Source organism: Salvelinus fontinalis, chromosome 39 (genome assembly GCF_029448725.1).
Source record: "Salvelinus fontinalis isolate EN_2023a chromosome 39, ASM2944872v1, whole genome shotgun sequence".
Lineage (NCBI taxonomy): Eukaryota > Metazoa > Chordata > Actinopteri > Salmoniformes > Salmonidae > Salvelinus > Salvelinus fontinalis.
Genome location: NC_074703.1, coordinates 10,620,901 through 10,646,033, shown reverse-complemented (window position 1 = coordinate 10,646,033; position 25,133 = coordinate 10,620,901). Strand labels below are relative to the sequence as shown.

Here is a 25,133-nt window from a genome sequence, read left to right as displayed (position 1 = left end):
ATTCTCTTTTTTTCCACCATGTTATTGACTTGTTTATTGTTTACTCCATGTGTAACTTTGTGTTGTTGTCTGTTCACACTGCTATGCTTTATCTTGGCCAGGTCGCAGTTGCAAATGAGAACTTGTTCTCAACTAGCCTACCTGGTTAAATAAAGGTGAAATAAAAAAATAAAAAAATATTATTTTTTTTATTGTGACAGAAGGGATGTTTTCAGTCATGACCACTCCAGCTCTTAAGGTGGCAGTAAAAACTCATCTCTGCACTGTCTATACCTATTACAGAGAAAAGAAGAAAGAAGGGTTATCGTAAATCGCCACTATTTACATTGCTTTGCGTCCACCGCCTGCTGATTGCCGGTAAAATGGGGCAGGGCTTGGGCAGCTCCATAACGCTTTGCCGAATTTGAAGCAGTTCATAAATGTAATTGTGAAACATAGCAATTACCGCTCGATTAGACATTATGGATCCCAATCGGATAATTCAAGCACTGAAAGGGACGATAGATCCCAACCTCCGGATAGCGGCTGAAAACGAACTCAATCAGGTGGGTGGATGCCCAAAATAACTTTGTTGTTTTTATTATCCGGTCAGCATGAACCAATTTCCAGAAATGGTTGTCCGTGTTTATGATTTGGATCGCAATAAGGCCGTGTTTCGGGATCAATCATTTGTCGTTCTATAACTTATATGTGCATCTCTCTGTTTATTGTTTAGGACACGAAACAGTAGATTGACATTTAATTTAACTTCCGACACAAACTGTTGCACCGGAGAACAATAGATTTGTGAGGCAGTGGACGCACACTGTGCAGCAGTCCAGAGATGTGGCTGTTCGTGAAACAATGTAGCTAGCAAGTGTCCGATTGGATTGTAATTGTAGACATAATGCGCGAGTTGAAACATTGTAACAATTGCAGCAATTTCAGCTAGCGATAGTAAAAGTTTACGATTTTGATGAGATTTGACCGGTGAATTCGCCGAATCGCTCTTTCATCCAAAACCAAATCTAAATGCGATAGACAAATGTATCTTGTCAAAGCATCTTAAAGGGTCAAATTGCAATTGCTACATCTATTTTTCGACTATAAATTCATGATATGTACCTATTGATTCTTGAAGAATCTCACGAGTTTAGTTCCACTGTCTTACCCCATCAGAATCCAAAAGATAAACTTGTTTCACTCTGTTTGTAAACAAAGGGAAACGTAAACAAACTCTATAGCCTCGTGTTTATTTCATGGGTGGTCAGGCCTTGCACCCATAGCTCTGTCTACGAATTTAAGAGTAGTTCCTTTTCTCCAGCCACATCCTCAGCTTTTTACTGAATTAGGGGCGGGCAGAACGCTGTGTTAGTTTCAACTGCTCATTGCCCTAATGAAAGATGGGTAACATAAGACTTGTAGCATATGCAGGCCTAGGGCATGATTGCATCACTGAAAATAACTACATCTGCAATAGGCCTGCACTACCTTGACTTTGCATAATGTCCACTTCAGTAGGTTTACACTAATCAGGACAAATGATTGGTGTGTCTGTGTGAAATGCCTGTCAGTGATTCAACCAAGTGAGTTTGGGGGCATTTGCTGGAGACAGAATGCTGACTGTTCTGCAGCAGAGGAGGAGGGATAGAGGGAGATAAAGTGAGGGAAAGAGAAAGCGTTCGGTACAAAATATTCCTCCTGTTTTAAATTGTTGGTTGCTGGTTATATCTTTGACAGACCATGGCTCTTTTTTACTACCTTAAATCTGATAACTGGTCCAGCAAGATTGATGTGAGAGCGAGCCAATAAGCTACATACTTCACCTGCTCTGTATTTTCCTTGTTCTTCAGTTAGTATTGACCTCAACAAACAACCTGGGAATCCACCTCCTTACACTGCCCTGTCATCATATAATTGTTTTGACCACTGTGCTCACGGTGTGCTGTAGATGTGAAACTGACAGCTGAAGTAGTCAGGCGCTTGACTGTATGTGGTCCGATTTGGCTTGAGCTCATTTCAAAGCAGTATCTTATTTTGTGTGTTCCAGTCGTACAAGATCATCAACTTCGCCCCCACTCTGCTCCAGATCATTGTGTCCGAACAGGTGGAGTTCCCTGTTCGCCAAGCAGGTAAGAACCCTGCCTCAGAACATTACATAAAGACCTGCATCTGGCTGTTTTTAAAACATCACTGGATCAATGCAACAACTATAAACAACACTGATTAATAGCCTCACTTTGGGCCGGTGTCCCGGGACATAGATTAAGCCTAGTCCTGGACAAAATATCACTTTCAATGAAGATTCTTCATCAAGCTTGCTTTTTAGCTGCCACACAAATTAATGAATTGTAAGGTAGAATTGTGTCAGTCTTGCCAGTCTGAGTGATGTATATCTCTGTGTGCCAGCGGCCATCTACCTAAAGAACATGGTGAGCCAGTACTGGCAGGACCGTGAGCCCTCTCTAGGGGAGGTGGTGTTCCCCTTCAACATCCACGAGAACGACCGCACGCAGATCAGAGACAACATCGTGGAGGGCATCATCCAGTGTCCCGAGTCCATCCGGTGGGTCCTGCTGTCCTAACCTTCTTTACCTCCCTTAACCCACTAACCCTTACCTCTTAGCCTGGTACTCAGGGCAGGTGGTGCCCTGCTCCGGTGCTCTGCTCCACCTAGAGCCTTTGAAATCGCGTCACTTGACTGTATAGGTCATCTGTGACTACAAGTGCCCAATGAAGAGCGATGGGAGGATCATTTAGTGATGGCATGTTCTAGAAAGAATACAATGCTGATCTATGTGTGTGTATTCTCTCTCCCAGGGCCCAGTTGACAGTGTGTTTGCGAACCATCATAAAGCACGACTTCCCCGGGCGCTGGACGGCCATAGTGGATAAGATCGGCCTGTATCTGCAGTCTCAGAACAGTGGCAGCTGGTACGGCAGCCTGCTGGCCCTCTACCAGCTGGTCAAGACCTACGAGTGAGTCAACCAACCGGCGCTGTTTGTCCCACCTGAGGACCCATCACTCTCACTAGTGATCAAGTCATAACGACGCATTGTTTTGAGCCACCATTTTCAGTCCTAGTTTAGTAGTTCTAGTGTATAAGCTGAATGATATAAATGAATATTCCGTTCACATTTTTCAGTCATTGCACCCAGCCTGTTGTCGACGATATCACGTCTGTGTGCTGTCTCCTGCTGATGTGCTGTGTCTGTGTGTGTATCTGTGTCTGTGTGTGTCAGGTATAAGAAGGCGGAGGAGAGGGATCCGTTGCTAGCAGCCATGCAGATCTTCCTGCCCCGTATACAGCAGCTCGTCACCCAGCTACTGCCTGACGGCACCATCTTCTCTGTCCTCATACAGAAACAGATCCTCAAGATCTTCCACGCACTCGTACAGGTGAGAGAAGGGACTGTGTGACTGACTGACTGTGCACGCTCAAGTGTCTGTGACTGACTGCATGTGGCGTGCGTACGTTTGTGTGATACTAATACCAGTGTGTCTCTATTCTGCTCCTGCAGTACTCCCTGCCTCTCCAGCTGATTAATAACACAGTCATTACCCAATGGATGGAGATCCTCAGAGCTGTTATGGACAGAGATGTCCCCCCAGTAAGTTTTATTTCATCCTTCTTCGTTGTGTCGACCTGCCTGCCTTCTGCAAATTCTTCGACCTACGTTTTTTATTTTTATTGAAGGGGAGTAGCGAACCTTTGTGTGTGTGTGTGTGTGTGGTTGCTAGGAGACGTTGGAGGTGGATGAGGACGACCGTCCTGACTTGGTGTGGTGGAAGAGTAAGAAGTGGGCCCTACACATCATCACCAGACTGTTCGAGAGGTGAGGGGGCACGGGAGATGTATTTGTGTGTTGATGAATTTGGATGTAGGTAGATGTTGATGTGAATATGTTTGTGTGTTTGTGGATCGTAGCCTTTTTCTTCAGTCTAACCGTGCTGTTCTACACTTGTGTGGTAGGTACGGAAGCCCAGGCAACGTGACAAAGGAGTACTTTGAGTTTGCAGACTTTTTCTTGAAGACGTACGCTGTAGGGATCCAACAGGTAAGAGTTCGTAACACTCTAAATATGACATCAAACCTTGAATGTATATATATATATATATATATATATATATATATATATATATATATATATATATATATATATATATATATATATATATATATATATATATATATATATATATATATATATATATATATATATATATATATATGTCTGTTGTCCACATCTACCAATGTTGATGTATGTGTGTACATGAGTAGCAGCAGACTTCTGTTAAGTCTGACCCCGTACGATCTGTTGTGACCTGGTCTCTGGGTGGTCTCCTTCAGGTCCTGTTGAAGGTGCTGGACCAACACCGACAGAAGCAGTATGTCACGCCTCACGTCCTCCAGAAGTCTCTTAACTACCTGAACCAGGGCCTGTCTCACTCCCTCACCTGGAAACACATGAAGCCGCACATGCAGGCGGGTCATACAGACACCACTACACCTGTATCCCTGTGACACGTTAATAATAATGGATTTTATTTATATATATATATAGCGCTTCTCCATCACAAATGTGGGATTATGTGTGTAATTACACTTTGTTATACCATTGTTATGTTTGTTATAAGGTTGTGACAATACACTTTGGATTGAGTTACAGTATGTGGCAGGTGATGATCAAATTTAACTTTGATCCATCTTCATGTCGGCATTTAAATCAGCTGTTTTATATACTTAGTAATTGAGCTAATCTGAATACTGCTATGCTTCTAAAAACTATGTTACAATTCCACTTCTAGTAGTTAGTAGTTAACCTGAACGTGTGTGTACTGTGTTCCACAGACCATCAGCCAGGAGGTGATCTTCCCTCTAATGTGTTACAAAGACGAGGATGAGAAACTGTGGCAGGAGGATCCATACGAGTACATCCGCATGAAGTTCAGTGAGTAGACACACGTTCCATAACTCAATCAGTTAGTAGTTATGGAGGTAGAGGGACATTGAATGGTCAGTATACATAATGGCATGTCAGATTGAAAATGTATGGCTTCCATAGAATAGAGATGTTGTGATCTTGGCTGGGTTTCTTTCTCTGTTCCAGATGTGTATGATGACCATGCCCTCCCTGCCACCGCCGCCCAGGGCCTCCTGTGTAAAGCAGCCCGCAAGAGGAAGGAGGTGAGTGGAGAACCACACTAGAACCTAACAAAAACTACCCAACAGTCCTAAATAGCTTACTTTCCTCATTTCCTTTCCTTAACTTTTACTGCCTCTGAAACCCGGATCCGGGATCCCCCCCCACCCCCCCACCCCCCCCACACTGATTAGCATCGCTAGCATAGCGTCACATTTAAATAGTAGCATCTAAATATCATTAAATCACAAGTCCAAGACACCTAATGAAAGATACAGATCTTGTGAATCAAGTCACCATTTCAGATTTTTTAAATGTTTTACAGGGAAGACAAAATATGTAAATCTATTAGCTAACCATGTTAGCAAAAGACACCCTTTTTCTTTGTCCACCATTTTTTCTCAACACCAGTAGCTATCACCAATTTGGCTAAACTAAGATATTGATAGCCACTAACCAAGAAAAAAGCTCATCAGATGACAGTCTGATAACATATTTATGGTATAGGATAGGTTTTGTTAGAAAAATGTGCATATTTCAGGTATAAATCATAGTTTGCCATTGCAGCCACCAACACAAATCTCACCAAAGCGGCTAGAATTACTATAGAGAGCAACGTGTATGACCAATTTACTCATCATAAAACATTTCATAAAAATAGACAAAGCATAGCAATGGAAAGACACAGATCTTGTGATTTCAGACAACATTTCAGATTTTCTAAGCGTTTTACAGCGAAAACACAATAAATCGATAAGTTAGCATACCACGTGTGCAAACGTCACCCCAGCATGAATTCAAGCCAAAGGGAGCGATATCGTTATCATCGCCAAAAGATATACATTTTTTCACTAACCTTTTCAGAATTCTTCCGATGACACTCCTGTATCATCATATTACAACATACATATATTGATTGTTCGAAAATGTGCATATTTAGCCATAAAAAAACGTGGTTATACAATGAAAATAGTAGCAAATCAAGCCTGAACATGTCGGACGCCATCTTTCATAGTGATCTAGTTTAATCGAAAGCTAATCATATACTTGACTAAAAAATACATGGTTGACAGGAATCGAAAGACAAATTAGTTCTTAATGCAATCGCTGATTTACATTTCTAAAATTATCCTTACTGTGCAATACAGGGTTCGCCAAGCGAAGCTATAGCAAACAAAATGGCGGATTATGCGTTTAAAATATTTCGACAGAACAACGATTTATCATATTAAATATTTCTTACTATGAGGTGATTTTCCATCAGATTCTTGGGCAATGCATCCTTTCTTGGGTCTAATTTTCTTTTGGTCGAAAGATGTCCTCTGTCCGTCGAAATGACCACTAACGTTCGACCGGGACCCAGAAACGTGCCCGGTGCTTGAAAGTGCATAACAAAGCAATGCCTCAAAATCGCACTAAACGGATCTAAATTGCTATAAAACGGTTCAGATTAACTACGTTATGATGTTTCTAACTCCTATATCGAATTAAATTACAGACAGATACATTTCACGTTGATAACCGAGCCTCTGAAAATGGCGTCCCGAGGTCCTCTTCTGCGTAATGGCAAGAGTCGAAAGGGGGGCTACCCTCACTCCTTCGCCTTTTATAACCTCTGAGAGCTACGCAGAAAGCCCATTCCACTTCTCATTGGTTACTGACATCCAGGGGAAGGCGGGTGCAGTTCATGTCGTTCCATAGGATATACAGAGACTTTCAAAACTGATCTGAAATCAGAGCTTCGCTCTCAGACCATCGCAGTACCTGTCATGGATTTCGCTGTAGAAAGAGTTCTGGGTCACCCACAGACAAAATTCCAACGGCTATAGAAACTAGAAAGTGTTTTCTATCCAATATAATTAATAATATGCATATTGTACGATCAAGAATTGAGCACGAGGCAGTTTAATTTGGTGACACCCAGAAATAAAAAATGCTAATTGCGCCACCTATTGGCAAAAGGTTAACTGAGTCTTCTCTGATATGACTTGCATCACTGCTCTGCCCCCCCCCCCCCCAGGTTCTTCCCCAGATGATGGAGTTCTGCCACCAGATCATGATGGAGCCCTCTGCTGACCCCCGCAGGAAGGATGGGGCGCTGCACGTCATCGGCTCACTGGCCGAACTCCTACTGAAGGTCAGCAGTGTGTGTGTCTCTGTACTTTCCCCTCTTGTTTTATTACCTGTTTAGTCTATCTGTGACTGAGTATTCTCTTCCTGTTGTCGTCCTGTAGAAGCGGGTGTACAGGGAGCAGATGGAGCTGATGTTACAGAACTATGTGTTCCCTCTACTCAACTCCCCTCTGGGATACCTCCGGGCTAGGGTGAGACACACACACACACACACGCGCGTGCGCGCGCTCACTCCAAGGCCCCTTTAACCCAACTCTTCTCATGGAGCTGAGAATGGGTGTGTAAGAACATGTGAGTGTGTCTGCAGTTCTTCAGTCTTTAAAATGGCTCCTTCCCTCTTTATACCTAGAGTCCTGTTGGGTGCTACGTTCCATACAGTCCATCCATGTGAGTCAGAATGGTCTCAGTCCTGTTTTATATAGACTAAACATCCCCCTTCCTGCATTTCTTTACCCCCTCACCCCTGCTCTTTTACTTACTGGCCATCTTCGGGCAGGTGAACGTGTTGGGAAGCACCACTGCACATTTTGGTGACTGGAAGTGGATGGTGCTGATTTGTACATGATGTGGATAGGCTCCAAACTGATAGCGATGCCCATCCGTGTGGGATATAGATCAGTGATTGTAACCCTGTGTTTGTCCTCAGTCGTGCTGGGTGTTGCATTCGTTCAGCCCGCTGCGTTTCCATAACGAGTTGGTCCTGAGGAATGCGGTGGAGCTGGTTAAACAGGGCCTCATAGCAGACAAGGAGATGCCCGTCAAGGTGGAGGCTGCTATCGCCTTGCAGACACTGGTCAGCAACCAGGAGCAAGGTCTGAGGTTCACACACATGCATGGACGTACACACACACACACACACACACACACACACACACACACACACACACACACACACACACTGAACCCTCTCTCTCCCTCTCTTTAGCTAAGGTCTACATCAGGCCCTACATCCGACCTGTCATGCAGGAGCTGCTCCACGTCATCAAGGAGACGGAGAACGATGACCTCACTAACGTCATTCAGAAGATGATCTGCGAGTACAACCAGGAAGTGGCTGTCATTGCTGTCGACATGACCCAGAACCTGGTACGCATCCACGGTCTTGCTCTACTGTTTAACTGTGTGTGTGTGTGTGTGTGTGTGTGTGTGTGTGTGTGTAAAGGTGTCTGCATGCTTCCTATCTGTGTGTGTGTGTGTGTAAAGGCAAAGGAGTCCGCATTTTTTCTTGAGGCAAGCCAAAGTCGGTAGAGGAGAAATTCTGCACCAAACATCTTCGTTAGATGTCAAATTGTGTGACTAAGATCTCCTAGGTATGCCATTTTTTTAGATAGATTAATTCGGACTATTTTGGCTACGGTGTCTCAAGACGGACAAACAGTACTATTGTCGCTTTTTTCCGCTTAAAGATCTTTTAAGCCAGCACAGCCAAACCGAAGCACACGAAGGCCTTAACACCCCCTGCATATGTGTCTTTCCAGGCTGAGATCTTCACCAAGGTGCTCCAGAGTGAAGAGTATGAGGAGAGTGAAGACAAGACGGTGATGGCTCTGGGGATCCTCAGCACCATAGACACCATACTCACTGTTATGGAGGACCACAAGGAGGTGAGACACACACACACACACGCGCACGCGCTCACCCTATTCCAAATCTAGTCCTCTGAAGCTCCAGTTGAATGTGTGATGATTGGTGATTGATTGCTCCCTCTCCCCTGCTTTGTTTGAACACACAGTGTTATTGAGCATGGTGTGAATGTTATGTCAGACTAGGGCTGTGACGGTCATGTCGTTTTGGGTGACTGTAATTGGCCTGCTAAATGACTGTGCTCACCGCAATAACCGGTGCATTTTTTACGCATATTTCTTCCTCTCTGCTCCTGATTGCATGTGCCGCCATAGAAACAGAATGAATCGAACGGGTGTCCCCATTCAAGTCAATGATTGCATAATGGGTGGACTGGCGGCCATTGCGAGTGTACCCATAGAAGTAAAAACAGGAAGTGTTTAACCATCAACATGTGCTGTGATTTGTTGATTCAACTCCACTGACATTTACACAGAATACATTCCATTGCGTGAGCCACATCAGCTAACATCATTTGAATGAACAGATTACATTTCGGGCAAGGAGCAACAACGTTTCATAACGTTGTTAAGAGTCCATGTTACCGCGGGAAACGCTCAACCGCGGGAATGCCCTGCCGTCCTGTCTTCAGCCAGCTGTTCGTTCCACATTTTTTCCCCTTCCGCATTTTACGGTTATGACTGTTATTTTCATGGAGGTCTTCGTCCGTAACCATCGGTTATACGGTAATTGTGCCAGCCCAATGTCAGACCGATATTAGCCTGGGATCAATAGATGATCTTTGACCTTTTGATATCTCTTTCTGCCTGTATCTTTCCTCTCTCACCCTCTTGACTGCCTCCCGTTCTTTCGTTATGGTGTTCTCTCTCTCCCTCTCCATCTCCCTCTCTCTCAGATCACTCAGCAGTTGGAGGGCATCTGTTTACAGGTGATAGGCCTGGTGCTGCAGAAGCCCATCATAGGTATGGCAGGTGTGTGTGCTCACGTCACTGTCTGTTTTTGTGTGTACACACATACTCATTTGTTTGCTGTGTGTGTCTATTCCTCTCTGTGACCTTTTGTGTGTGTGTGTGTGCTTTTCACACACACACACAATAACCGCATTCATCTCACTTTCCTGTTCCAGTGAGTCACCCCCCTCTTTTGTATAACACCTTGTTCATTTCCGTCTCACAATCAACACTGTCTAATTGTCAAAAGCTGTTCACCTTGCACTTCCCAAATCCCAGATGACCAGGCACCAGTCATGGATGTAATTGGCTCGTGTATCTGGGTGTGTAATCCCATCTGTGGTGTGTGTGTGTGTGTGTGTGTGTGTGTGTGTGTGTGTGTGTGTGTGTGGACGTGTTTAACTATTCTTGTGGGGACCAGAAGTCCCTACAAGAATAGTAAACAAACAAAAAGTTGACCAGCTGGGGACATTTTGTTAGTCCCCACAAGGTCAAATGCTATTTCTAGGGGGTTTAGGGTTAAGGTTAGAATTAGGGTTAGAATTAAGTTAAATATTAAGGTTAGGAGCTAGGGTTAGGGTTAGGAGCTAGGGTTAGGTTTAGGGTTAGGATAAAGTTTAGGTTTTTGGGTTAGGGTTAAGGTTAGGGTAAGAGTACGGGTTAGGATTAGGGTTACGGAAAATAGGATTTTGAATGGGACTGAATTGTATGTCCCCACAAGGTTAGCTGTACGTGTTTGTGTGTGTGTGTCTGTAATCACCTCTGTGCTGTGTGTGTGTAAGGAGAGATTACAGCTCTATGTTAATGAATGGATTATGTGATAACCTGTTATAATGAGAGTTTCCTTCAGGAAGAATGGGGGGGGGGGGGGGGGGGGGTCAGTGTGGAAGATTATTTATCTCTAAAAGGGAAACATCAATTCTATGATCTGTTTCCTCCTCTTCTCCCTCCACTCCAGAGTTCTACGAGGAGATTCTGTCCCTGGCGTTTGGGCTGACCTGCCAGACTATCTCCCCTCAGATGTGGCAGCTACTGGCGGTGCTCTATGAGGTCTTCCAGCACGACTGCTTTGACTACTTCACGGGTACAGTACTGAGTCACTGGTCAACAGTCACCTGCCTGTTAGTGAGAATTTTGGGCTTACACACCTGTCTAGGTGAACATTGAATATCACATTGAATGTAATGTAGAATAGCATGATGGTGACGCTGATGCTGGCCCAACACGATGATGATCACGGTCTGGTCTCTTTCAGATATGATGCCTCTTTTGCACAACTACGTTACCGTGGATACAGACACGCTCCTGTCCAACCCCAAATACTTAGAGGTCATATACACCATGTGCAAAAAGGTGAGTGTGTGTGTGTGTGTGTTCAGGTAGAGTTTGATGAAGTGTCCCATGTTGACCTTTGACTCCTGTGCTGTAGGTGCTGACCAGTGATGCAGGTGAGGACGCAGAGTGTCACGCTGCTAAGCTGCTGGAGGTCATCGTCCTCCAGTGTCGGGGGAGGGGCATCGACCAGGTGAGAGGGACCGCGAAGGCTTCTGGGTAGTATTTAAGGGTAGACGTGGTCCCACTTCAGCCCAAACCAGTTCGCTTTCCCTTTCCATACGCTGAATCTCCCGTTGGGAGGGATGATTGCTATCAATATTGTGTTGATTCTTCTCTCTCAACCCCATGTGATCTGCCACAGTTTTAATGATCTTCCTGTAAATGTCAGACAGATATTACCCAGTCAACAATAGCTATCTCTCGTTCTCTCTCTTTCTCACTCTCTCTTCCCCTCCAGTGTATCCCGTTGTTCGTGGAGGCTGTGTTGGAGCGACTAACCAGAGGTGTGAAGTCCAGTGAGCTGAGGACCATGTGTTTGCAGGTGGCCATCGCTGCTCTCTACTACAACCCAGCCCTGCTCATCCACACGCTGGACAACATGCACTTCCCCCACACCCCACAGCCCATCACCGCTCACTTCATCAACCAGTGGATGAATGATACGGAGTTCTTCCTGGGGTAAGTGTATAAACTAAGCCCTTACGCCATATACACAACGCACTATAAAGTACACAGAGGATAAACCATGTTCCTTAAATACTAGTAGACCCATACTGTACACAGTCCACTTCATCAACTATATTGTTAGTCATCACTGAGTCACACTGTGGTCTTTCAAAGGCTTTTATTGACAATTACATGAAGTTGATGCAAAGAGTCAATATTTGCAGTGTTGACCCTTCTTTTTCAAGACCTCTGCAATCTGCCCTGGCATGCTGTCAATTAACTTCTGGGCCACATCCTGACTGATGGCAGCCCATTCTTGCATAATCAATGCTTGGAGTTTGTCAGAATTTGTGGGTTTTGTTTGTCCACCCGCCTCTTGAGGATTGACCACAAATTCTCAATGGGATTAAGGTCTGGGGAGTTTCCTGGTCATGGACCCAAAATATCGATGTTTTGTTCCCCGAGCCACTTAGTTATCACTTTTGCCTTATGGGAAGGTGCTCCATCAGGCTGGAAAGGCATTGTTCATCACCAAACTGTTCCTGGATGGTTGGGAGAAGTTGCTCTCGGAGGATGTGTTGGTACCATTCTTTATTCATGGCTGTGATCTTAGGCAAAATTGTGAGTGAGCCCACTCCCTTGGCTGATAAGCAACCCCACACATGAATGGTCTCAGGATGCTTTACTGTTGGCATGACACAGGACTGATGGTAGCGCTCACCTTGTCTTCTCCGGACAAGCTTTTTTCCGGATGCCCCAAACAATCGGAAAGGGGATTCATCAGAGAAAATGACTTTACCCCAGTCCTCAGCAGTCCAATCCCTGTACCTTTTGCAGAATATCAGTCTGTCCCTGATATTTTTCCTGGAGAGAAATGGCTTCTTTACTGCCCTTCTTGACACCAGGCCATCCTCCAAAAGTCTTCGCCTCACTGTGCATGCAGATGCACTCACACCTGCCTGTTGCCATTCCTGAGCAAGCTCTGTACTGGTGGTGCCCCGATCCCGCAGCTGAATCAACTTTGGGAGACGGTCCTGGCGCTTGCTGGACTTTCTTGGGCGCCCTGAAGCCTTCTTCACAACAATTGAACTGTTCTCCTTGAAGTTCTTGATGATCCGATAAATGGTGGATTTAGGTGCAATCTTGCTGGCAGCAATATCCTTTTCTGTGAAGCCCTTTTTGTGCAAAGCAATGATGACGACACGTGTTTCCTTCCAGGTAACCATGGTTAACAGAGGAAGAACAATGATTCCAAGCACCACCCTCCTTTTGAAGCTTCCAGTCTGTTATTTGAACTCAATCATGACAGAGTCATCTCCAGCCTTGTCCTCGTCAACACTCACACCTGTGTTAACAAGAGAATCACTGACATGATGTCAGCTGGTCCTTTTGTGGCAGGGCTGAAATGCAGTGGAAATGTTTTTTGGGGATTCAGTTCTTTTGCATGGCAAAGAGGGACTTTGCAATTAATTGCAATTCATCTGATCACTCTTCATAACATTCTGGAGTATATGTAAATTGCCATCATACAAACTCAGGCAGCAGACTTTGAAAATTAATATTTGTGTCATTCTCAAAACTTTTGGCCACGACTATACAGTACACTATACATGATTTATTCACCACCTACCTGTAGTTCATTCTCTCTCTCTCTCCACTTCTCTCTCTCCCAGGCTCCATGACCGTAAGATGTGTATCATCGGACTGAGTGTTCTGATGGAGCTACCCTCCAGGCCAGTGGTGGTAGAAGGGGTAGCGGCTCAGATCGTCCCCAGCGTCCTGCTCCTGTTCCTGGGGCTCAAACACCTCTACTCCTCCCGCCTCCTCAACAAGCCAGACCTACTGGCCTGCACTGGGGTACCTGAGGAGGACCAGAACGGTGAGAGGAGGAAAACGGGCGACAGAGGAGGAGAGGAGACAGGACAAATGAGAGGGGAATGGAGAGAACAGGCAAGAGAGGAGGAGAGAAAAGGGAAGGCGAGGTGCTAATACTGTTGAATCATACCCTCTTTTTGGAAGCCATGGGATAAGGCCAGGGATAATGTAAATGGTAGGAGATTAAGCCACTACTAACCCTAGCTATGGATGTGGTAGGAATCAGTCCTCAGCTGTTCACGCGTGTTGCTTTACACATTTATGGCCAGGTTTCAACACCTCTGGACCTCTCTCTCTCTCTCGCTTGACTTCTCACTCTGAATACAGGTCATATTAGTTGCACTACATTGCCCTACATGCCGCAGGGCAGCTGTGCTGGCATTCCTCAGTCAAGTGTAAAGAACGGCAGGGTACAGGGTAGGTTAGGATGAAGGAAATTGTTATGTGTGTTAGCTATGCAGCTGTTACTGTAATTGGGTATATTAAAACGGCATTAAGAGAAATTGTGCCTTTCAAAAAGGTAAAAGGGTCATTTCGTTCTATTCATTCTGTTTTTCTATGTGTGTGTGATTCTCTGCATCTGTCTGTCTGCATGTGTGTTGCCTCCACAGAGGAGATCCCCAGTGATGAGGATGAGGTGAATGCAAACTGTAACGCCATGATGCAACAGCAGACCTGCACACGCGTAGGCCACGAGGACGAGGAGGAGGAGGATGATGAAGACGACTGGGATGAAGAAGGGCTGGAGGGGACACCCCTGGAGGAGTACAACACGCCCCTGGACTATGACAATGGAGAGGACGAGTACCAGTTCTTCACCGCTGCCCTACTCAGTAAGCAGTTACACATCTACACACACCAAATCGCACACAAACGCACACACAGCTACTTGTGCGCACACACACAGAGAAAAAAGGAATATGCATGCATACCAGGCATCTAACCCTTACTCTGTCCTGTGTGTACTATAGGGGTCCAGAACACTGACCAGCCTTGGTACCAGTCTCTAACCACGCCCCTCAGTGATGACCAGAAGAAACAGCTGCAGGAGATCTACAGCCTGTCCCAGCAGAGGAGGAGCACCGCCGCCAAGGGCCAATGGTGAGGCAGAAAAGAGGGCCAATGGGGAGAGAGGACCGAGGGCCAATGGGGAGAGAGGCCTATTGGGAAAGAGAAGAGGACCAAGGGCCAGTGCGGGGAGAGAGGACAGAGGGCCAATGGGTGGACAGAGGGCCAATGGGTGGACAGAGGGCCAATGGGTGGACAGAGGGCCAATGGGTGGACAGAGGGCCAATGGGTGGACAGAGGGCCAATGGGTGGACAGAGGGCCAATGGGTGGACAGAGGGCCAATGGGTGGACAGAGGGCCAATGGGTGGACAGAGGGCCAATGGGTGGACAGAGGGCCAATGGGTGGACAGAGGGCCAATGGGTGGACAGAGGGCCAGTGGGGGGAGAGTGGACAGAGGGCCAATGGGGGGACAGAGGGCCAATGGGGGAACAGAGGGCCAGTGGGGGGAGAGTGGACAGAGGGCCAGTGGGGGGAGAGTGGACAGAGGGCCAATGGGGGGAGAGTGGACAGAGGGCCAATGGGGGGAGAGTGGACAGAGGGCCAATGGGGGGAGAGTGGACAGAGGGCCAATGGGGGGAGAGTGGACAGAGGGCCAATGGGGGGAGAGTGGACAGAGGGCCAATGGGTTGGGAGATGGTGAGGCTGAAGAATAAGGATGCAGGGTGTAAAATACAACATACAACAACAGTAAAAGGTTGTTGATTTAAACATGTATTTTGACAAGCATGCTGTATTTTCCATTCCGTTGAGTCCTAACACTGTGTCATGTTGTTTCAGAGCTGTAAGGGACATGGCCGGAGGCCTGGATGGAAGGAGGAGTAGCAGCAGAGTTCTGGCCTGAACTGAAGTGGATTTAAAACACACCACAAACTGTTTCAGTCCAGATCAGACCAGATCTAACTAGACTTTACTGATCCCACCAAGACCGGGCCATCTAGATCCATAACTGAACTGGGTGGAGACCCACCAGAGACCATACTACCAGGACTTTACACACTTTACGGTTCACATCCCAGACCGTAATTGGACCACAACCACCGAAGAGAGAGAGAGAGTGTGTGTGTGTGTGTGTGCGTGAGATTGATGTCCTACTCTGTATCACTGACCAGCAAATTCATCTTCTACTACAGTGCAGTCCTTGGGTCTGTGATTCTGTAACTGAGTGAATGTAAGTATTGTACACAAAATCCCAGTTTCTTTATAGCCTGGTTTTTGTATGGTCTCGAGAGGACTGGCCAGATGTCCTTGGTTGCCATGGCATCAATCAGAACCATGTGTCAGTTAGTCTGAACCAAGGCTGTGGTGCTTATTGACGGACAGACAGACGTGTTTGGGGTGAAAGGTTAAGGGTTAGGGGTCAGTGACCTTTGACCCATGGGGGGGGGGGGGGGGGGTGGGGGGGGGGGTCCTTTCACACTGATGAAATGTAATAGGGGGCAAGATGCTGGGAGGAGAGCTTTTGTTTGTTTTGTTTTTATAACTGTTTTCATTTAACTTAAGAAAATCATAAACATTCATGTAACATCTAGCCCAGTGCTTTTTCCTGTTATGTTACTATAGTGAGTGTTTGTAGGTTTGTGCTCTTCTGCCTGCAGGTGTGTGTGGGGGTTAAAATGTTTATATTGATTTCGCATAGAGCACATGTGGATATTGCAGTAGCTGAAACTTTGCGTCTTTGAACATCTCTTCCTGCTCTGTTGAATCAATACTAGGTCAGAGTTCACTGCTTTTATAAATCAATCCTCATTTATAAAACATCCAGCTCAATAACACAGTTGCATTGAACAACTACTGTAACATCATGCAGGTTAACAGTATCAGCAGGGGTAAATATGTTTTCATTTACAGGCTACTCTCAGGGCCCTGTTCAGATGCTTTAAAAGGGATTCCTCCCTCCATGGTTCTGACACAAGACAGAGGGAATAACATGGTGAAATCTGGCTTTCACCAGTCCACAAACTATCTGGACTTGGGTATCAAATTCAAATCACAGCCGGGAATCTCTCCATACCAGACAGTTCTTTCTCTCATGTCCCCAGCTGTCCAGAAAAATGAGCCAACTCTGAAAGGAGTTTCCTCTGGAATGTTAGAGATGTCCAAATACCACAGGGCTGCATTTTATAGTCAGTATTTGATTCTCTAGTGGAGTCGGAGTGCTCTGCTTGCAGGGTTGGGAGTCAGATCCTGATGTTTCAGACGGGACGCTCGGATGGGTTCTGGTGCGGCAACAGTGCTCTCCGTCTCTCTCTCCCTGTGTTAGTATTCTGTGTGTGTTCGGCTGCAGTTTGTATGTTCTAGCCCACTGCAGTTTCTACTGAAGACTGTGTGTGTGCAGGACAGTAAGGAGCAACCAAGCGTTGATGAGATGTCGAACTCTGTGGGCGGTGAAACCAACATAGGGTGTGTGTTTATTTGTTGTTGACTAGTGTCCTGGAGTTGTTTCTCTCCAGAAAATGTTCTGTTGCAGGCCCTGCAGTGAATTATGTTCTCCAACAAACACCCTCCCCCTCTCTCTCTTCATTTCTATTGGTCTGTATGACTGAGTGACAGATTTCTGTAGGTGACGTTGCGTATACCTGACAGTTCCAGGCCATGCTAGGATGCTGTTGCACTAATCTTCAGTCTCACACCAGTAGAGGAGAGAGAGAGAGAGAGGTATAGAGAGACCCGGTATAGAAAGAGTGATGCTGATCCCTGCGGGGGATTGTGTCAAATGTGGCCAATTATCCATGCCAATCTCCACTCCCTTCAGTTAACTCTAGTCTACTGCCCTGGTAATAATCGAGGGGATTCTCTGGCCACTGTGTCCCAGTGAGGGTGTCTCTCCTCCAGCCTGCCTGGTGGCCTCTTCCCCCTGGGGAGCAGAGTGGAGGTAATGATGATGGCCATAGGCCGTGGTGTGCTGGGCAAAGCTAATCAGATCTGAGTATGAGAAGGGAAAACAAGGGCAGAGTTAGAGAGAGAGACCTCACTGCAGTTCACCAACCAAATAACCAATTTCCACAGACAGTTTAAAAAGTGAGCTGAAGTCCCCAGCTAACTATTGAGTGGAGTACTGTGATGTGTGTTTGTTCTCTGGGGCAGCTAACTGCCTGTGGTCTCTCTGCAGTGTGTGCCTCTGTCAGAATCACTTACCTGGATGGATGGGGGTAGGCAAAGTTCAGGTGAAGTGCATTTTGTGTCACATGGTAGTTCCCTGCCCTTTTATAGCCACCCAAAACACACACACACACACACACACACACACACACACACACACACACACACACACACACACACACACACACACACACACACACACACACAGAGAACTCTCCTGCCGTTGTCTGTGTGTGTCCAGGGCACACAGGGACTGTCTCCACACGCCAGTGAAGCTGAGAGATGCCGACTGACAGCGCTGACTGTGGCTCTATCTCCCTTGAGTGAGTCAGAGGTACCCAGACTCCACCACAGGTGGTGAGGAGTGGGAATAAATAAAGTTCTCAAGTTTCCCAGGCACTGGTGTCAACTTTAGGGAGCATCCACAAACAGTGTAGCCTCCCTATGAAACTGGCCTCTGCTAAGAGGAGTGGACTTCTATGGCACAGGCAAAAGTGTGCTGCCTCGCACTGTAACAATACAGGGTCACTGGTTCAAGCCTCATTCCTGACTACTCCCCCTCCACCGCTGCATTAGTAATGGGATATTTGATTCCTAATGGAGGTCTTGGCTACTTTGCAACTTCTGCTCACACACCAGTTAATTGCATTTGCTTTGGTAATGAGGGAGGCTGATTGCATATCATGAATCATGTGCCACTCTCCTGCCCTTCTTTAACCCCGGAGGGGTTTTGAAAGAGAGCGGTTCTCCAGTTGGGCTGGTCTGTGATTCACTGTCACCTTTCCCTGGTCAGAGGAATAAGGCAACCTCAGAGAGTGGTTTTCCAGAGGACATATGAGATGGTTCTGTACAGAGGAGAGATGTGAATGAATAAACAGCATGAGACTGAATCAGTAATAGCACAAGAGCAATAGTGGACTGTATAAGGAGATAGTGACACCCGCAAAGGACTGTATAATAGCATCAACTACTATTAACAACTAGCAATAGTAACAACCAACAGTAAATGCACACGTTTCAATAACAACGAGAGACTGAGGAGGCTGACCTGGGCAAGCAGGACTGTGTGGTATCCTGTCCCCTAGCAACCTATTGGTGGCCTGATAGCAGAGGTCACTGGAAGTCTGGGTAGACAGTTAATGATCCCCTAGTCTCTGGCACCATCAGGTGATGGGTGGAGTGAGCTGCATGAAATTGGATACCTCACAGGCAGGAAAAGTCATAACAGGTTTAGTCTGGCGACTCCATACCAAAGCTCTTCATACCTGAGTAGTAGTATTATAATCACCTCTCCTCCTAATGAGCTATTCATCCTCAAGTACACCCTTGAGATTTAATATCACCTCGTGCTGCGATGGGCCTGGCGGTGGCATAACTGCCAGGCAGGCTCGTTTAGTGGCAATCAGCCACCGAGCTATAAGCCTAAAGTAATGAAATCAAACGCTATTGTAGAAAGAGAGGGGCCGCACTCGCCTCGAACATGTAACCGTATCATTACCGATGGATAACGGCTATTGTGGTCGACACGCTCCGTCGCCCACAGGAATGTAGGCCTGCCTAGCCCTTCTGAACCGTGCGGCGGTTGGTGAGTGCGCCGTGCATTCTGAAGGCAATTAGTGCACAGAACGGCACCTTGAACACTCGCAAATGCATCGTTCCAATGAAAAAAACGAACTAATAAGCAAATGAACGAGGCAAAACCATTCCATTATTTTTAGTCGGAGAGGCCAGATGTTTTCACCTGGTCCCATAATTGTGAGGTGAATATATCTATCTATATATATATATATATGATAGATATATCGATATATATATAGATATATATATGGTGTGTAGCAATGCTCCCTCAAATGTTTTCCGGCACTAAGCAAATTTCAGGTCTGCTGAGTGCAAACTTCAACATTGTGAAAATTCTGTGCGACTTCCAGTGCGTGTTTCAGCCTACAGTAGCAGCCAATGTGCGGTGTTCAATGTCGCCTACATTCCATGAGACTTTTAAAAAAACATGCAGGGCTTGACATTAACCTGTTTATCCACTTGTCTTTCAGACAAGGGGGTAACTGAAAATGTTGTTTGATGCAAGTAACCACTTTACAAAATAAAATGCATTATTATTCTCATACCATTACTACATAGAATCAGACAAATTAAGCTTCCCTCTGCCTATTGCCTACTTAGCTTATTCAAACCTGTCTCAAAATACAACACTGCCCCTTTTAAGACAAAAACAAAAGCTCTTTACCTGACTCGCTTTTCAAAGATGTCTAGAAATGTGCACGTTTTGTGCTCTTGTAGGAAGCGATCACTCCCCTATTGCTGACTACAAATGATCTATAACAGGTCTAATAATTCCCTAACTAGCAAAGGATATGAACAAAATGTGCATGTGGCTACATGCAACTCTCGCTTTGATCTCAAAACAAGTGAATCTACTCATGACCGTTCATGCTGTAAACACAGTCCAGTTCGAAGTAAATGGCAAAGATCCATATATGGCAATGGTCTATTGCATGTAGGCCTACTGCAGTGGTGTAAAGTACTAAAGTAAAAATACTTTTAAGTACTACTTAAGTAGTTTTTGGGGGTATCTGTACTTTACTTTTTGTATTTTTGACAACTTTTACTCTACTACATTCCTAAAAAAAATAATGTACTTTTTACTTCTTACATTTTCCCTGACACCCAAAAGTACTAGTTACATTTAGAATGCTCAAGCAGGACAGCATTATGGCACCTATCAATATAACACTTTGTCATCCCTACTGCCTCTGATCTGGCATACTCACGAAACACAACTACTGTGTTTGTAAATGATGTTCGAGTGTGCCCCTATAATTAAAAATAATATGAAAATCGTGCTGTCTTGTTTGCTTAATATAAGGAATTTGATGTATAGCATTTACTTTTACTTTGTACTTTTACTCATGTAGGACAATTTAGTACTTTTTCTACTACTGTACTTAAGTACATTTAAAAACAGATACTTTTACTCAAGTAGTATTTTATTGGGTAATGTTCACTTTTACTTGAGTCATTTTCTGTTAAAGTATCTTTACTTTTACTCAAGTATGACAATTGAGTACTTTTTCCACTACTGGCCTACTGCAACTCTGATTGCAATATAATTTTACTCTGATGCGTTCTGCCTACAACAAAATCTCTTGCATGATTCGTTTTGTTTCGGTATGTTGAATTGAAAGTGGCTAATATTTTTAATTGAAAGTGGCTAATGTTGAGTTGATCACTATTACCACAGTAAAAAATAGCAACAGTTCCCCTACCCGGCGTGCAGGGCAGCTCTATCCATGCTGCACACCAATGTTCCCTCTAAACTGCCCCGACACTGCTGCGGAGAAATATCAGCACAGAACATTGCTCTCGAAAGTTGAGTGAAGTTCATTCTCGTGCTTCTCTCGGTATTTCTCCGCAGCAGTCTCGGGGCTACTGGCCGCGCGCAGTTTAGAGGTAACATTGGTGTGCAGCATGTGTTTTTATACACAGGTGAATAGCGAGCTGCTATGGATGAAACACATGGTCGAAAAGACAACCTTGATCCGTGTAGACGGCTAGACGCCAGCTGCTGGGTGAAGAAATGGCCTGGAGCAGCCATCATGTTGACGTGAATACAGCAACAGTATCATTTGCATTTTATACGTCAGGGATGGGAAACTGGCGGGCAACTGGCGGCCCGCGAGCCCCACCCCATTTGAAGGCCCTCAGATCAATTTCCACAAAATAAATGTTTTTTTAGGAATTCAGTCAGGTCTCCACTGTTGCATGTTAGAATACACAAGATGCAATTTTGATGCAAACATTCCTCCACCCTATGGCAAAATGTGTATACTTGCAGGAAATTAGCTGTAAAACAGCTCATTTTCCTATCTGCCCCATGGCAAAATGAGTAGAATTGCATGAAATTAGTTATAAAATGGCAAAATATTGTGTCCCATGGCAAAAATGTGTAGGATTGCAGCAGTTGCTTTAAAACGAACATTCTCTACAACCCGCGAGCAACTGCAGCCCCTCGTGAGTTTAGATTTGTTGGGGCCCCCCACCACAATCAAAGTTGCCCACCTCTGTCGTAGGATATCCTATGACCGCACAACCCTCTGGCTATGACTAGAGAGCAAGAGAGAGGAGGAAAGAGTAAGGGAAGGAGTGCTTGACAACCTAGAGTTGTCTTGCCCTTTAGCATGTCTTTCCCAGTAGGCACGCCCCACCCCCTCCTCCTCCCCAGGTCCTGTCATGCTGGACTCAGGACACAGGAGGTGGTTGTCTGCAGGTGCTGCACGCCAGTTTGTTTCCTGGCGGTGTGTACATGGTTCAGTGATCAGTGTGCCCCAGTGTACCCTTTGCCAACCCTCTACTCTGCCATCAGAGCCCCCTCCCTCGTATCCCCCGCTAGCTAAGGTGACAGAAAGCTATTCTCAAGTAGTATAAAGTACAACTGTGTGTTTGTCATACCCTATTAAAAATGTGTTTTATACACACAACAATGTAATGTACTTCAACAAATTGGGGGGGTAATTAGATTTTTGCAACCGGTAATACTGTAATCAAATAGTAATGGTTGTAATGTAGACAACCTATATGTACCAGTCAGTACCTCCACCCTGTGGGATTTCCACATTTTGGACCCCCATCCCCAAAATGAAAATGGACAACTCCTGAGTGAAAATGCTTAATTTGTCATGAGACAGGCACTCAAATTGGGAGTTGTCCAGAAACATCTGTGAAGATAGAAAAGTGTGTGCCAACAACCAAAGGCTGGTAAATCATAAAAACCACATCCCTTGAGTGCATCTGAAATTTCATTAACTGTAAAGTGTCTGTACTTTAGAAAGACTGGATTTCAAGCAATACATCATTATTAAAATAGTTTTATGACCCAACAAACGGTGTGTCTTGATGGATGACTGCTGAATGTACTAGGATAAAACAAACAAAAAGTCAACAGGGCATATTCATGTGGGCATAACGGAAACGCTTGAACTGAAAGATTCTAAATGCAACAATCAGTATTAAGTCACTGATGCTGTAGCAATACAGGCTTTAAAGATGGCCTCCAATTAGCACTTCGGTGGCATTTACATTGGCAGCCCAAATCTGATATTTTGTCCAATTATTGTTCTTTTGACTAATCAGAGCAGGTATTTTTCCTGTAAGAAATCAGTTGGTCTGCCTGTGTAAAACACAGCCTTAATATCAAGAAATACTCTTGGTTAAACAAACTATATATACACACACACATATTTGGGCTACATTTTAAATTGGGATATACTTAACATTGGCTGCCACCCACAATACGCACCTTACTATACAAGCATCTTTAAAATCAAATCAGTTTTTTGGTTGCGTACAGTTTAGCAGGTGTTAGAGCGGGTGTCAGATGCTTATGTTACTAACAGTTAAATGTCAAATAATTCAAATGTAATGGGGAACAAAATACCAAAAAAAAAGACAAGATAAAAAGGCAGGACAAATCGGATTAAACCAAATAGCACTGTAGTAGTAATCAAATGCAATCTATATGCATGTACACCGGGGGAATTTACACAAGATCAGCTAAGAATATGTACAGCAGTAGATATGAGTAAGCTACTGTATGTCAAGTGTATAAATAAATGTGGTGTATAAACTGTGTAATTAAAATACAATGTGCAATAGTAGAATTATGAGCTACGTCAGATACAGTATTTACGTACAGGGTGAAACGGGAAGTGACCAGAGGTTCAATGTCTCTATAGCATGGGACAGCGGCTTTGGCTGCGTGTGTGTGTGAATATGAGGTGTGTGTGTGTCATAGCTTGTGTGTTTTGTGTGAATGACTGTGCGTCACCTGGTACATGGCTAGTGTTGGCTGTTCAACAGTTTTTTTTTGTTTTTTTTGTCTCTCGGTCTTGGCACTGATGCACCTCTACTGTCTGTCGGACGGTAGCCGTTGAACAGTCCTTGGATTGGGTGGCTGAGGTCCTTAATCATTTTCTTGGCCTTTCTTTGACACCAGGTGCTCTAGTTGGCCTGGACTCTGTTGAACTGGTTTGGTTGGTGGAAAGAGGCTTAATGAATTCTGGCGAGCACCCTTTTATGGCAATGCCACGCCTCTTTCCAGGTGGTCGTTATTGTGTTTTTGATTAAGTTTAATGGAGGTGTGTGGCGGCCAATAAGGGGAGGGCTCCCCTCTAGGGAAGGGGGAAGTGAGAGTCTTCTACAGTACTTAAGACATTATTAGAGATGACCAGGCAAAAGTGGTGAGGGAGGAGTGCCCTTCTCAAGTTGAACAGTAGGCCTTCTCAAGTTGAACAGTAGGCCTTCTCAAGTTGAACAGTAGGCCTTCTCAAGTTGAACAGTAGGCCTTCTCAAGTTGAACAGTAGGCCTTCTCAAGTTGAACAGTAGGCCTTCTCAAGTTGAACAGTAGGCCTTCTCAAGTTGAACAGTAGGCCTTCTCAAGTTGAACAGTAGGCCTTCTCAAGTTGAACAGTAGGCCAATCTGAGCCACCCGGTCATATCGTAAACAAGGTAGCATGCTGGATCTACCATACAGTAGACCTAGCCTATATGTTTCAACTAGTTTTCCTTGGGAAGGCAGATACTCCATATATATCTTCATAATTTTATTGTGTTACTATTTTACTACACGTTTTCATCACGAGTGCAAACACACTTCTCTGTGTGTGTGTGTGTGTGTGTGTGTGTGTGTGTGTGTGTGTGTGTGTGTGTGTGTGTGTGTGTGTAATTTAGCGCGGTGCAGTGTTGCGTGAGTGTCTTGTAGCCAGTCATAGTTGTCAGTTTGTGTTGCTTCCACCGCCACTCATGTAGCTGCTGACTTGTCACATCCAGGGACTGTTACACACACTCCGCTGCCATGAATGAGTGTTAGTAGCAAACTTGGGTCCAGTGCCAGGGTGCTGGCACACACTCCAACCCTGCTTACACACTATTTCCTCACATGAACACACACTATAGCTTCTGCCAAGGTCTACCGCGGGTTAGATACGGTCAGTGATTTTCAGTCCCTTACTGTGTATGCAGTGGCGACATTCAAAAGGGGGGAGGGGTTGTTTTGAGCCGCACATTTTTAGCAAAAAAAAAAGTACGTTTTGGCTTGCCTGTATTGCATGTTACTTTGGCATTATTACGTGTCACATATCAGTTTGTAAACATTGTAAAAAAAAAAATATATATATATATAATCATTGGATGGTCTCCTTTTTTGCTTTCTTGATTAAGGCAGCTCCAAAATGCAGGTGTTTCAGCCTAGATCAGTGCTTTCTGTGGTGGTGGGGCAGCCAGCGG

At 45.1% G+C, this 25,133-nt stretch overlaps 1 protein-coding gene across 3 annotated transcripts; it reads left to right on the top strand.

Annotated features, from left to right (window-relative positions):
* The first annotated feature begins 324 nt into the window (after nt 1-324).
* Nucleotides 325-16,120, top strand: LOC129838238 (importin-8-like). Of its 3 annotated transcripts, none has more exons than XM_055905047.1 (25): nt 326-545; nt 2,030-2,111; nt 2,389-2,545; nt 2,800-2,958; nt 3,223-3,379; nt 3,502-3,591; nt 3,722-3,816; nt 3,954-4,038; nt 4,332-4,466; nt 4,833-4,932; nt 5,092-5,168; nt 7,145-7,261; nt 7,359-7,448; nt 7,904-8,069; nt 8,183-8,343; nt 8,736-8,861; nt 9,737-9,803; nt 10,750-10,875; nt 11,047-11,144; nt 11,221-11,316; nt 11,584-11,804; nt 13,466-13,671; nt 14,279-14,500; nt 14,639-14,768; nt 15,515-16,120. In XM_055905047.1, coding segments are annotated over exons 1-25 (3,048 nt in total). In that variant the 5' UTR covers nt 326-461; the 3' UTR covers nt 15,516-16,120. The 3 variants fall into 3 exon arrangements, with proteins under 3 accessions (XP_055761020.1, XP_055761022.1, XP_055761021.1); XM_055905046.1 differs by having other exon boundaries at nt 9,737-9,812; XM_055905045.1 differs by lacking the exon at nt 15,515-16,120 and having other exon boundaries at nt 325-545; nt 9,737-9,812; nt 14,639-14,772.
* The last annotated feature ends 9,013 nt before the right edge of the window (nt 16,121-25,133 follow it).

What these genes read in the sequence shown, in the direction of transcription:
- LOC129838238 (XM_055905045.1), top strand. Translation starts at nt 462, where the DNA reads ATGGATCCCAATCGGATAATTCAAGCACTGAAAGGGACGATAGATCCC. An exon ending in TGGCCGAACTCCTACTGAAG is followed by an intron (nt 7,262 to 7,358) that starts GTCAGCAGTGTG and finishes GTCGTCCTGTAG; the next exon opens with AAGCGGGTGTACAGGGAGCA. An exon ending in GCCCATCATAGGTATGGCAG is followed by an intron (nt 9,813 to 10,749) that starts GTGTGTGTGCTC and finishes CCTCCACTCCAG; the next exon opens with AGTTCTACGAGGAGATTCTG.